At 42.6% G+C, this 14,847-nt stretch overlaps 1 protein-coding gene across 1 annotated transcript in view; it reads right to left on the reverse strand.

Moving 5' to 3' along the window:
- The window catches only part of RIMS4 (regulating synaptic membrane exocytosis 4), an 81,954-nt gene extending 67,312 nt beyond the window's left edge, over window positions 1–14,642 (reverse strand). Inside the window, exon 1 of the mRNA XM_074970166.1 lies at window positions 14,340–14,642. Coding sequence (XP_074826267.1) covers window positions 14,340–14,436 — 97 coding nt within the window. The 5' untranslated portion in view covers window positions 14,437–14,642. The remainder of the gene's footprint in view (window positions 1–14,339) is intronic.
- Window positions 14,643–14,847: the final 205 nt, after the last annotated feature.

Here is a 14,847-nt window from a genome sequence, read left to right on the forward strand (position 1 = left end):
CTGTGCACCATCCAGGATTGTAGCTTACCAGTACAATCAGCAATACAGAGAACTGTCTTCCAAGAGTCAGGAGTAAAAACCCAATAAATGTGTATCTCCTGCATAAATGAAAAAAACAGACTGTAAGAATGGAAAATAAGACCTGGAGGAAATGCATAAATACAGAGGAGGATGCAGAGAATCCTAGAGGGACTTTTTTGTAAGCAAAAGTAGCAACTGGTTTGAATTATTTATAGTCAAGATAAAACACTGATTAAGAAATGAATGAAACCAGGAGAGCTGTGTGCAAAATTCTACCCCAAGACCTCAGGCTCCTGTCTAAAAAAAAGCCTGATGATCAACAGTGTCAGATGCAGCTGACAGATCTCACACAGTAATAGTCGTAGAGATCAGACCCTGTGAGGCTGCGTATGGAAATCAGTGGCTAACCCTCTACAAAGCATTCTCAAGACTAAAAGTGGTTAGATCTGAAACATGACTTGAATGTTTTCATACATTGAGTGATCTTGGAGCTGCACATCAAATAAGTGTGCACTAGGAATCCAAATGGCTAAGCCACCCAGGTACACAGCAGATGTCCTTCCTAGCAGCCTGACCACAGACACAGGGTCATTTTAAAGTACAGGATAAAAGAGACACAGCTCTTCTCAATACAAAGTGATAATCACTGTGTCTATAACAGAAATGCCTGCCTTAGTAAGGTCACCTGTAAATCCAGAAGGGGCTTCTCTTTTGAACTCAGTCTCAACTATCATCAACCTACCCTTACTAAAAAATACCATAGGATTACCACATAATTTTTTAAGGTCCCACATGGAGGAAGAAAGTATAGCCATGGTAGCTTGTGCTGATCCCACAGCATAAGAACAGGTACCATGGAAACGTCCTCATACTGTGTACAGGTTTCAGAGTAACAGCCGTGTTAGTCTGTATTCGCAAAAAGAAAAAGAGTACTTATGGCACCTTAGAGACTAACCAATTTATTTGAGCATGAGCTTTCGTGAGCTACAGCTACTGTGTAGTGTTTTGACACGGTCTGTTTTACAAGCAGCAACCACATGGCCATCTACAGAGCTCACAAAGTGGCTGGCTGATAGAGTTCACCACAGTTATCACTGCAGCCGACAGCCAATTCAAACTGTCTGGATGTTGGAATTTAACCAATCTGGCAGCGATCTGATCTAAAGTGCATGAGGAAGCTTTTTTAACAGAAACAGTCCCATAAATCTCACAATGATACAGTATCCATTATCTGCAAGACTGAACATCAGATTGTTTATCTACTTTCTACATTACTTTTCCTGGTTTCCAGAGCAGCATTTGAAACACACTTCCTCAAGTTATTTGAATTACTGTACCTAACTCAAAGCCTGCTACTTCAAATGGATAGTCCCATTGGCTTTGATAAGATTCTTCACATGAGAAAGGGCTACAGGATAATAAAATCACAGAAATGTAGGGCTGGAAGGGACCTCAAGAGGTCATCTAGTCCAGCTCCCTGGACTGAGAGAGGACTAAAACCTAGACCACAGCTCACAGGTGTTTGTACAATCTGTTCTTAAAAACCTCCAATGATGGGGATTCCACAACACTTTCAAAGCCTATTCCAGAATGTAACAATCCTTTATAGTTAGAAAGTTGTTCCCAATATCTAACCTTAAATCTCCCTTACTGCAGATTAAGATGGGTACTACTTGTCCTACCTCCAGCAGACATGGACAACAATTGATCATCATTCTCTTTTTAACAGCCTTTAACATAATTAAAGACTGTTATCAGGTCCCTGCTCAGTCTTCTTTCTCAAGACTAAACATGCCCAGTTTTTTTAACCTTTCCTCATACGTCAAGTTTTCTAAACCTTCTATCGTTTTTCTTGCTTTACCCTGGACTCTCTCCAGTTTGTCCACATCTTTCCTAAAGTGTGATGCCCAGAATTGGATACAGTACTCCAGCGAAGGCCTTACCAGTGCGGAGTAGAGCATGACAATTACCTCCTATGTTTTACATACAACACTCCTGTTAATACAACCCAGAATTATATTAGCCTTTTTTGCAACTGCAACACGTTGTTGACTCATTCACTTTGCGATCCACTATAACCCCCAGATCCTTTTCATCAGTACTACACCTAGCCAGTTATTCCCCATTTTGTAGATGTGAATTCGATTTTGCCTCCCTATGTGTAATACTTTGCACTTGTCATTACTGAATTTCATCTTGTTGATTTCACACCAATTCTCCAATTTGTCACAGACATTTTAAATTCCAGTCCTGTCCTTCAAAGTGCTTTCAATCCCTCCCCTGCTTGGTATCATCTGCAAATTGTATAAGCATACTTTCAACTCCTTTATCCAAGTCATTAATAAAAATATTGACTAGTACTGGACCCAGGACTGACACCTGTGGGATCCCACTAGATACATCCTCCTAGTTTGACAGAGAACTATTGAGAGCTCCTCTTTGAGTATGGTCTTTCAGCCAGTTGTGCACCCACTTTACAGTAATTTAATCTAGATCACATATCCCTAGTTTTCTTATGACAATGTCATGTGGAAGTGTCAAAAGCCTTACTAAATATCAAGATATATCATGTCTACTGCTTCCCCGCTTCCAATAGGTCTGTAACCCTGTCAAAGAAGGAAATTAGGTTGGTTTGGCATGATTTGATCTTGACACATCCGTGCTAGCTATTCCTTATAACTCAGTTATCCTCCAGGTTCTTACAAATTGATTGTTTACCAGTATCCTTCCAGGTAGCGAAATCAGGCTGACTGGTCTATAATTCCCTGGGTCCTCCTTTCCCCTCCCCCCTCCCATTTTGAAGATGGGTATTATTTACCCTTCTCCAGTCCTCTGGGACCTCACCCGTCCTCCCTGAGTTCTCAAAGATCATCACAAATAGTCCAGAGACTATTTCAACTAGTTCCTCAAGTTACCTTAGGATGAATTTTATCAGGTCCTGCCAACTTGAATACATCTAAGTTATCTAAATATTCTTTAACTTGTTCTATCCCTATTCTGACCTGTGTTTCTTCCCCCTTGTTAAGATTTGTACTGAGTATCTGATCACCATTAACCTTTTTAATGAAAACTAAAGCAAAATAGGCATTAAATACCTTAGCCTTCTTGATGTCATCAGTTATTAGCTCTCCTTCCTGGGTAAGCAGAGGACCTATACTTTCCTTCATCTTTCTCTTGCTCCTAATGTATTTAAAGAACCTCTTCCTATTGCCTTTTATGTCCCTTCCTTGGTATAACTCATTTTGTGCCTTAACCTTTCTAATTTTCTCCCTACAAGCTCATGCTATTCAACATTTAAAATAAATATGGCAAAATTCCTGTTGTCTGAAAACAAGGCTATGTTTTCACTGAAGAAAAAGGTGTGTTTTCACAGTGAGGGAGCGAATTTGAATCAGCTGTCTTCTTGTGAAATTCTAGGAGAGACTATGCACTCTAGAGTTTTTATCTCAATGTAACAAGTCAGGATAAACCCTGGGGGTGGGGGGGTGTAATATAGGGTTGAGCTTGACTAGCTATCTGTGCCTTTTCTCCAGGAATATTTTACAGAGAGAAAACTAATGCAAGGTCATTCTCTTGCCTTAAAAACACAGCCCAAACCACCAATAACTCCAAACCACATGCAAGACTGGAGGTCTATCATATTTTAGATCAGTTAACAGAGGGTTTCAACCAATGGGACTGTAGCATGTAAATGACCGAGATATAAGCGATTGGCTGCGCTACTCTACTTTGTCTATAATAAGCCTACTACTCAGCAATGAGCTGTTCACAACAGCCAGAAATCAATTTCATCTTAAAAAAGCAAAAAGTCTTTCTCCTGTCTTATTTCCCTAATGATCCTATCAAAACACAAATATGCAAAAAAGAGTCCATATGAAAATCTGGTTCAAGATTTTAATATTGTGTGTGTATCAACACAGAGAAGAAACCCTGAATAGGGGGCCCGGGATGAAGCATACGCCCAGAAATAAAGGGTTAATAGGAACCTGAAAGGCAGTAAATCCATTGTGTGGCACCTGAATAGTGCCTAGCGGGGGACAAGCAGACCAGGTGGGGACAAGGTGGGGACAAGCAGACCTAGCTGGGGACAAGCAGACCAGGTGGTTCCAATAACTAGAGGAAGGACTGCAAGGCCAAAAGGGGAGAACAGAGAGGAAAGCCGCAGACAGGAGTCTATAATTTGGGACTGGCCTTGAAGGGAGAGGGCAGATACAGCAGGGGTGAAGGGGTTCCAGGCAGCTCTCAGTGAGGCCAGCTGCCCTGACAAAGCTCCTCTGCAACAGGCTGGGAAAACCTGCAAGGAAAGACGAAATTCCAGGGAGAGAGGACTGGAGAACACTCCTCCACGACGGACTCCTGCCAAGAGGCAAAGGGAGGAATCAGCCCAGGGAACCAGAATTTGGAACATAAGAAACAGATCCTCACTGCTTATCAAAAGGGCCCTGGACTGGAACCCAGAGGAGAAGGGTGGGCCTGCGTTCTTCTACACCCCTTCACAGGAGGAGTGAGCTATGGTTCAGAGCTAAAGGGGAAAAGGACTACTGCCCAAGGCCCGCTACATGGCCACTAAAACTTAGTGTTTTCATTTGAACTTTTTGGTGACCCTACAAGCAGTGAGGCTTATCAGAGGGCTGAGTCGCAGGAAGGAACTAAACAGAGTGGCTTAGTAACTGCCGACAAGAGATGAAAAAGGCTGCTATGCCACAATTAGCCCTAAGGAAGACAGAAAATCTAGGCCCACACTGGTCCAGGAGCTGTACATAGACATAGTTAAGATTATGTCTGTTTTTACACTGTTGTGGCAAGCACAGTGGACACGGGTCTAACCCAGGGATGTCCAACCTGAGCCTGAGAAGGAGCCAGAATTTACCAATGTACATTGCCAAAGAGTAATACGTAATTGCCAAAGAGTAATATGTCAGCAGCCCCCACATCAGCTTCCCCCCTGCCCCACCCCAGCTCCCAGTGCCTCCCGCCCACCAGCAGCCCCGCCAATCAGCGCCTCCCCCTCCCTCCCTGCACCTCCTGATCAGCCATTTTGTGGCGTGCAGGAGGCTCTGGGGGAAGGGGGGGAAGGAGCGAGGGCATGGCAGGCTCAGGGGAGGGGGTGGGAAGGGGTGGAGCAGGGGCAGGGCCTGTGGCAGAGCCAGGGGTTGAGCAGTGAACACCCCCCAGCACATTGGAAAGTTGGCACCTGTAGCTCCAGTCCCAGAGTCGGTGCCTATACAAGGAGCCGCATATTAACTTCTGAAGAGCCGCATGTGGCTCCGGAGCCACAGGTTGGCCACCCCTGGTCTAACAAGTCTATTGAAATTATAACTGCAGCTATGACACTATGGAAAGGACATGCATAACACAGGCCCTAAAATGACTAACTAAGCACCCTTTTGGCAGGTTCTTTGGGAAGCCTCCACCCTAATACTGCTTTCTACATACACTTCTGTTATTGACACACCAACTGCAGTTTAGTTCCAGTTCACAGAATGTAAGTGGTTTTCAAGCATGCTGCAGTTAAGCTGTGGGTGCTGATGGTGTGCAATGCCCCTGCCATGGAATTCTCTTCTTTTGGCTGCTGAAACCATCCATGAAGTAAAGCAGAATTCATGAGGCCCTGATGACAAGGCACATTAGAAGAGGTTTTCTATTACATATGTTTACAGAATCATAGAAATGCAGGTCTGGAAGGACCTTCGAAAGGTCATTGATTCCAGACCACCGCTCCATGGCAGGATTAAGTATATCTAGCCCATCCCTGACAGGTGTTTTGTCTAACCTGTTCTTTAAAAATTCCCAATTAAGGGGATTCCACAATCCCCCTGGGTAACCTGTTCCTCTGCTTAACTATCCTTGTAATTAGGAACAAACTTTTAATCTGAAACCTATAACTCCCTTGCTGCAAACTACTCCAATTACTACATGTGCTTACCTCATCCACATGGAAGAATATTTGATCACCATCTTTAGAACAACCTTTTACATATTTGAAGACTGTTATATCCCCCCTCAGACTTCTCTTCTCTAGACTAAACACGCCAAATTTTTCAACCTTTCCTCATAGGTCATGTTTTCTAAACTCCTTTTTATTTTTGTTGCTCTTCTTTAGAGTCTCTTCAGTTTCTCCACATCTTTCTTAAAGTGTGCTGTCCAAAACTGGACACAATATTCCAGGTGAGACCTCACCAGTGCCGACTAGAGCACAGTAATTATCTCCCATTTCTTATATGTGACACTCCTGATAATGCATCCCAGAATGACATTTGCCTTTTTCACAACAGCATCACACTGTTGACTCATTTTCAGTGTGATCCACTATAATTCCCAGATCCCTCTCTGCAGTAAAGCTGCCTATTCAGTTCTTCCCCATTTTGCATTTGTGCATTTGATTTTTCCTTCCTAAAAGTAGCGCTTTGCACTTGTCTTCACTGAATTCCATCTTGTTGATTTCAGACCAATTCTGTAATTTCTCAATATCATTTTAAATTCTAATCCTGGCCTCTAAAGTGCTTACAAGCCCATCCAGCTTGGTGTCATCTGCACATTTTATAAGCACACTCTCTACTCCATCATCCAAGTCATTAATGAAAATATTTAATAGTACCAGACCAAGATAGACCCCTGTGGGACCACACTTGACATGTCCTGCCAGTTTGACAGTGAACAATTGGTAACTACTCTACACCGTCTCTGCGTTACCCCACACTTAAAGGCAACACAAGCCTTCATGTTTAAAATAGTATTTCTCCATACTTTATTAAGGCAACATAGCTATGAACGTGCATTCCTGTAGGTCAATTACATTTTCAATTACAGTACAGGGGGAAAAATGTGAAATCTTTCTCAACCTGTTATAATCTTTAAGGTGCTGATCACTCAGAGCATTGTATAGGCAACTAGCATTCTGCAAAGCCAGCTGAGTTCTTTCGGAGTTTGGGTAAAATGGCATAACAGAGTAGTGAGGCTGAGATGAAATGAGGTATTGACTGCCATTGTGATTTGACTGATTTGATTGTGGCTGGATTTTGTTTGAGGGGTAGGGCTACTGAGGTTTGTATTATTTGTGTGTGTTATGCAATAGCAGAGCTTCCAGGGTCTTTATATGGGTGCTTTTTATCATTTTACAAATCCAAATAAATAAAGTGTGCTGCCCAATTACTATGCCAGCTAGATGCTCAAAATGCGTGCGCAGTTCTGTGCCTAATTTGTGCAGGCAATTATGTACCTAATTAGCCATCAATTGCTGCTCTATTCTCTTTTGTCTTGATATCTGTTCACAGATTATACACTTTAGATTTCACCCCTTCATTCAGAAGACAAAACAGAACCCTGTAGGAATATCACTTTGGTAGATGTACATTCAATGTCTTCTAAATAGTTACAGACTATTATAAACATTACATGGACGGACCAATCAAAGAACACATTAGTGTGAATCACACCCTGGTAGTCCACATTACTGCTCCGTGTAGATAAGCCCTTAGATACAAGTAATTTTTGGTGGTTTTCCAGTGTTTATTTGATAAACGTTGCTTGGGCGGGGTTTGTATCGGGGCTGTTTTATTGGTCTTTATCAGATAAACCCAAAATCAGAAGCCATATAAATAGTTCTGAGGAGAAGACGACATCCTTATTTAAGTGTGCTAATGGCACTTCAAAGTGCCCTGTATGGTCTGCAAGACATATCTGTGGAAGACAAGATTGCAGTGATCAGAGCCCTGTGTAAACCCGCCAAATGCCACGTCAAACTGCAGTGCTGAAACATGTTAGCAACTCACAGGTTTCCAAATTAAAACATGCACATTTCTAATCTAGCCCACAGCACTCAGAAATATGGGCAGGATAACACACAATCTCAAAAAAAAATTGTACAAATAAATTATTTCTCAAAACAACTGGCCCAATTAAAGTTTAATTCCTCTCTACACAAAGCAGATGCATACATTCTGTCACACAGCGATGCTGAAGTAAAGTAGTTACAGCATTTCACAACTCGTCCTCATGTAGAAACCTGACAGAGTAAAGGATTTTTTAGCTAGGAGAACTGTGCTTTTGACTTAATAAATGTTGCACTAGAATTAATTTTCCATGAATTAGAAGTGGTGGAGAAACAGTTGATCTTAGTCAGAAAGGTTTTCAGGGACAGGATCTCCTACTTAGAGTAAACTGACAGCAAACGACCCACACAAAGAGACATCATGGAGGGAAGGGTTTCTGTTCCCCGTGCTTTGGGGTTCAAAAGATAGTGTATAATCAGCATTCTTCATCTTCTGTACCAGTCTCTTTAAAACTCACTAATAGGTGCAGATGGACTCTAATGTAGCTACGCTGCTATAAAGGAAATCCACATGAGATTTTCAAAAGAAGTTTGGCAAACAGTTGGAGCACTGAGGATTCCCTGATATCCTCAAATACAGATTTTTCAGGTTGTTGGCACTTTTCAAAAGTTGAAAAAATTATTTTGGGTTAGATCAAAAAAAAAATCACAAAATTTCACATTTCTGGCAAATGGAAAAAAATTGAAGAAAAAATTGGTTTGGGTCAAATGAAATGTTATATTTGGATTTTGAGCATTTTTTAGACATTATTGAAATGTTTACAAATAAAATTAAAGGAAATTTCAAAACAAAGTAATTTCAAACTGAAAAATAAACATTTTGTTTTGAAAATGTTGAAATGAAATGTTTAGATTTTTCAGAATTTTTTAGGATTTTTTTCCTTCTAAAAACCCAAACAACTGAGCAAAATCAACACATTTCTGAATCTGCATTTTTTGACCAAAAAAAGTTTTCTAAAAGTTTCATCCAGAGCTGGCTAGGCCTATAGAGGGGAGTATGCTGTAGGCATGGTCTATGCACACTGGGGAGCTGCATGAGGAATTCAGTTTACTTGAGTCAGAATTCCTCGTATCTGGGGCAGTGCACCTCCGGATTATCCCCAGTGCAGGCCACTGCCCCATAGGCATAACTGAGCCCCTAGTTAACAATAGGCTTTGCATGTCACTGTACTACAATCAAGAGACAATAACGACTTCAGTCTGACATGTATTAAGAACACATTTAGGATTTAAAAATTACCATTCTGGTCATGCAGCGCACAGATGTTCTTGCTACCTCCTACATGCTATTACCATAAACACGGGGCACTTGCATAACAGAGCACCGACCAATTACCCTGTAAGAGGAAGCTCATAGGGTCCTCCAAAACTTTCCAAGGCAATCTAAGGGAAGCCAAACCAGCCATATGAACTCAACAATGAACTTCACATTATGGAATTCACTTATATTAACAAACAATTAGCATCTTCTATAAAACTGTTTGTATTCAATTGCAGCACAGCACTGGAATTGAAAATATCAATGGGAACTTTAGAACACACAGAGGCACTTTTTATTTCATAATTTTATACATATTTTAATGCTTAACAGTACAGAGAAATTCAGCCAATCCAACCCAGACAAAGACGTTACAAACTTCTCCACAAGCCCACAGCAATCACGTTACTCTAGTCCAATATGTCTTAAATCTGTTTTTACAGCTCCATTAAATTAACATTTTATTTAGCTTCTCTTCAAAGCACATGCTGGTAATAGAATGATGGCTGTCACTCCATGACATTGTGTACAAGCAGGAGCACCATAGTTGCTTGGACGTGGTTGTCATCAAGAAACGGGTAACTCTACTGCTTCCTGAGCGGGCATCTGTGTAAATGAGGATGGAATTTACCAACATTTGGGGAGACAGTATGACATTTTGACAGTGGCAACCATTTTGTCTCTTGGTCACAAAGTTAATTTGGGTACTTTATTCTACCCTCAGCAAGTTTTATTTTTAACTCACGTTCACTTGCGATAGTTCACCATTTGGCAAGCCAGGCTCTTGCAACAGATTACTACTTGGATACAAAGATATAGAATGTTTGATTTCAGCCAATCCCAGGAAAAATGTACTGTCATGTTGTGGCACAGTTAAGATTTCTATCTTGATACTAATAAAAGTATGCTCTGGATTAAGGCTCACATTTTCAAAGTTGAGCACACAAAAATGCACCCATGCTTATGCACTTAATTTGCATGTGCAGGGACCATGATTGTGTTTGCAGTCAAGGTAAATACAAACTAAGGCCCCAATCCTGCAAATTACTGCTTGTGTGTGTCTTAGACTGCTGTTACCACAATGAACTCCACTAGCTTCAAAGGCATTCCAAGCAGGTGCAGGATTGTGGCAGAGGTGAGCAAATGCATTAGTATTTATATCCATGCACAAATGTGAAAATTCAAGCTTCACTTTAATTTCTTCTATTTAGCTCCTTTTCGTCTATTGCTTTATAACTGTACAATGATCAGAGCTAGGACAGACACTTCTATAAATTATAATAATGATATAATAATAAAGACCCCTGTTTTGAAGTTCTTGTCCCCACTGACATGGATGGAAATTTTGACTGAATGAGGCCTGCTAGACTTGACCAATAGAAAGCACAGGAAAGTTACATTTATTAAGTTTAAAAGTGTTGGTAACCCATAGTTCTTATGCTATTTACTGTAGACAGTAATTTCTCCATGTTACAGCACTGCTGTGTCTTAATGGTGAGCAGACCCTGTTGCTCATTTAGGACACCCTTCTCTGGATCAGTCTGGCTACTCCTCAGCTATTGATGCCGTTTAGTAAAGCAAATTTCAGCACCACTTCCTACCTCCCATCTTTTCAGACCCATGAAACCTGTAACAGGTCCTGCATGCAGAAGGGCACATTTGCAGGTCAGTCAATCTCCCTGGCATAGGATGTAGTTCAGGGACTGTTCAGTTGAGAAATCAGTTTACTTACTAGAAGTTCTGCACGTCTGTCTGCATCTTGTGGACCCCGACCCCTCTGCCCTTGCATAGACTAGTATGGACTGCGGCTCTTTCTGTACCCATTTCACCACTGAGAAGTCAGCGGAAGCTCTGAAACATCAGAGGTGTGCAGACTAGGTATTATTGGCATATTGGCAGACACAAGAGATGTGAAAACAATTCAGCTGATGCCAAGACCATGGACAGTGAAGAAAAATGAGGCCCAAGACAGGAGGGGAGATCTTCTGCAATTAAAAGCATTTTCAAAGGTTATTACATACCAAGTTCAAAATCTGGCCCCTTTTCCAGGCCAGTGTTAACTCTATCCAATCAGTTGAAGGTAGAAATGCAGGTACCCTTAGGTTCAGTAGTGCTATTTAGCAAAAAAAAAAAAAGGAGTACTTGTGGCACCTTAGAGATTAACAAATTTATCTGAGCATAAGCTTTCGTGAGCTACAGCTCACTTCATCGGACGCATCCGATGAAGTGAGCTGTAGCTCACGAAAGCTTATGCTCAGATAAATTGGTTAGTCTCTAAGGTGCCACAAGTACTCCTTTTCTTTTTGCGAATACAGACTAACACGGCTGCTACTCTGAAACCTAGTGCTATTTAGGTTTCCACTTCACTCTTCATTGAAGGCCATGCCAGCTCTAGTGAATTTCCTTCTCAATTATTTTAATCTGACCCAAGTGAGAAAACTTGATGGTGATTTGGGGTCAAGGGCCTTCTTCCCTTTAGAATACAGTATGTCAAGTTTCCTTTAAACTTTTCCATTTATTAACTTTTCTTCCTCATTAAGAAGGCTCCCTTCTAGTATAGCAGAGTCTCATCTTCATTCAAAATGGATGATAAATGTAGCGAAACTGGATTGTTTGCTCTGCCAGCATTCCTCCCTTCTTCATATTCTGGGGTTAATCTCTTCTTTTCTATTGCTATCTTCTACAGATGATATTTTGCCAAATGCAGTATCCATTATCCTGTGCTGTGTATCAGATCTTTTTTTAAAATCAGAATTCATAATGCAATTAGATCTGGTCAGAATCTTGTGAATTTCAGAAGCTTGCTTAAATCTAAATGTTATAGTGTCATGTTTGTCACAATGTGATTATTTATGATTTCTCTAATTTCCACAAAATATGTTTTGTCCAACAAAAATTGTTATTTATGCTTATTTGCATTTTTTTGTGAAAGAGGCAACAATCCAAAATGTCACTTTTTTCTTTCTGAAACCACCAGTAGAAATAGCAGCAGTGTTCATAAAAATATGAATACAAATTCATATTTCCAAAGTAAGGGACAATATTGCAAATACTTATTACCAACCATAATGCCTCCTACTTGAGTAGTTATATTAAGATTAATGGGTCTAACTCAGGGTAGTAAGCAGTGCTCCAGTAATAAGTGCTTGAAGGATGAGGCCATAACTGTAGATTTCATGAATTCAAAGGCATATCTTTTTATAGGCTGGAATATTAACATTCATGAATGATTGTTCAGAAATGAGAGAGATCAAGTAAATAAAATTCTGACTACAACCACATATCTTTAGATGCTGGAATAGGAAGAAGCGTTCACTTAATGTATCAGTCTTCTCAGACCCAACATGGTCAGCCCTTCAGTGAGGAAATATCTGTTCACGTCATTGTGTCAGGTTCTTGGACTCCAAAGTGTCTCACCAGAAATAATTTCTGAAGCAACATCAGAGACTTCTCAAAGCTCCTGTTATTGCCTTGCCTGGTCCTCCAGTTATCACAATCAAATTGAATATGAAGAGCAAATAAACCACTTGTTGAGATCTCACACCTCTTCTTCTTCTTCTATGCAGGATTTTAAACATATTAAAATATATTCAGTTGGAGGATGCTAAAACCTCCTTCCTGTCCTCTATCTACACTTGCTTGCATGCTGATAGAAGTTAATCACTTCTGACTTTTATATATTTATTTTTTACTTTGATTCCTCTAAAAACAATAATTTTGTGTGTGTGACATCTCACTTGCACATGTACCCATCTATTCTTGCGGGCAGCTGCATTTCTTGGGATAAATTTACAAGACAGGTATTTGAGAGATGCAGCCAAGATGGTAGGTATTAAAATACTCATGTACCTCTTAAGTAACAATCTCTGCATTTGTTACACAAAAAAGGGATTAAAAATATATTACAAGAAAGTGAGCTTATGCTTAAAGTGCAAATCATTACACATTTTCACAATAAATTGATAGGAATGAAGAGCATGCTTATATCCCACTCTCTATATAATCTCATTTTAATACATCCTTTTCCCACTCAGCTTTGTGTCTTCTACCATGCCACCCCGTATGCCTGGAATGCTCTCAAGGATCTTTCTCTCTTGTTCAATCCTACCTCTTGAATTTCTCTCACCTTGCATGTGTCTCCCTATTAATTACCCTTTCTCCTGAAGCATTCTGTCTTGTCTGATTTACACTACGGAGTAGGGACTATATTTGCAAATCTGGATAAATCACTGCCTACATTCTAAAAGAGCCATTTAAATATTACCAGTTTAGTGTATTTAGTCTGAAGAGTTCATTGTTCACATTGAAAAGCACTTGGAGCTTGGACACAACGTACAGCAGAAAATGCCTTTTTTGTTTAAAGTACCGTCATCCACCATCCTCTCTGGAAGGCAGCTGAGCATAAGAGAAGGATTAAGACTTGCACCATTCCTTTGTGAAGACATTAATTTGAGAGAGTGAGAGCATTTCCTTATGCAAAAAATCTCTCTTTTTAATCCCCTCACCCTAATGCAGGTTCCTAACCCCATGTCTCACTATACACAAAAGGTGCTGGGCAGCCATTGGTGGATGGCTTAGGGAAGTCAATCAGTGGATGGGTCTCTGTCACACCCCAACCCCTCAACTGAGCCAGGCAGGGCTAGAGCCAACACATCACAATCCCACATTCTCCCGCTAAAAACCAGCAAATCTTCAAGCCTTTCCACCCCCATGGCCGGCAGAGTCACAGCCACCAGCTGCACTCACTCCTCTGTAGCGTCAGTGCTTAGCTCAAGGATTGGTGGGAGACATTTATATCTATCTATACACCCCCCCATACAACATGCTAGAACCCTCGTCCCCCGTCCCCCCCCCCCCCCCCAATGTCCTGAGCTGCCTCACTATTTCTGGCAAGTCTATCGGGCCCATCCCCATTAATTCATTCACTGACTACCTCACCCAGCCACCCTCATTCACGTGTTAGCTGCATCCCCCTCTCTCCATTCACAGCCCCTCTAGACTCGGAGGCACTGGTCCTCTCTCTTCCCTGCCCTCCACTGATGCCCCTAGGGTCCCTCTGCCCCCATGCAGAATCTCCGGTACCTCTCTCCCCGGGGATGGTCCCCTCTGCCCCAGGCATGGTCCCCACCCCTCGGGCCAGCTCTCCCCCATACGCATTACACCCCCCGCCTGCCCCACAGACACCCTTCCAGAGCCCCGGGCTCCCCGCCCCACGGCCGGCCCCCTTACCCGCGTCCTCCTCGTCGAAGCTGTTCATGCAGGGGAAGTAGATGGCCAGGGCCTCGAAGGAGGCGGACAGGCTGAGGCGGCTCTGCGAGCGCTCCATGAAGAGCCCCGGGCCGGGGGCGCTGCCGGGGGCCTCGGCCGCCGCCTGCGGCTTGGGCAGCTTCGACGCCCCATTCTTCACTCGGAGCACGGCCCGCGGCGTCTTGGCTACTGCGGGGGCCCCGGGAGGCGAGACGGGGGCTGCGGCGGCGGCGGGCAGGTGGGAGGCGAAGGGGCTCAGCCCCGCCCGCGGGAGGCTGCTGGACTCCCCGTGGGATCTGGGAGGAGGGCGCGGCTCGCTGCTCCGGGGACGGGCGGAGAGCGATGGGCAGGCACCTGCCGCCGGGGCCCCTGGGCGCGATGCAGGCTCCGAGGCGGCTGCCCCGGCCGGTGCCCCTGGGCGCGATGCAGGCTCCGAGGCGGCTGGCGCTGGCGGACCGCAGGCAGCGGTTAGCCGGAGCAGGAGGCAGCG

The sequence above is a fragment of the Natator depressus genome, chromosome 13 (assembly GCF_965152275.1).
Source record: "Natator depressus isolate rNatDep1 chromosome 13, rNatDep2.hap1, whole genome shotgun sequence".
Lineage (NCBI taxonomy): Eukaryota > Metazoa > Chordata > Testudines > Cheloniidae > Natator > Natator depressus.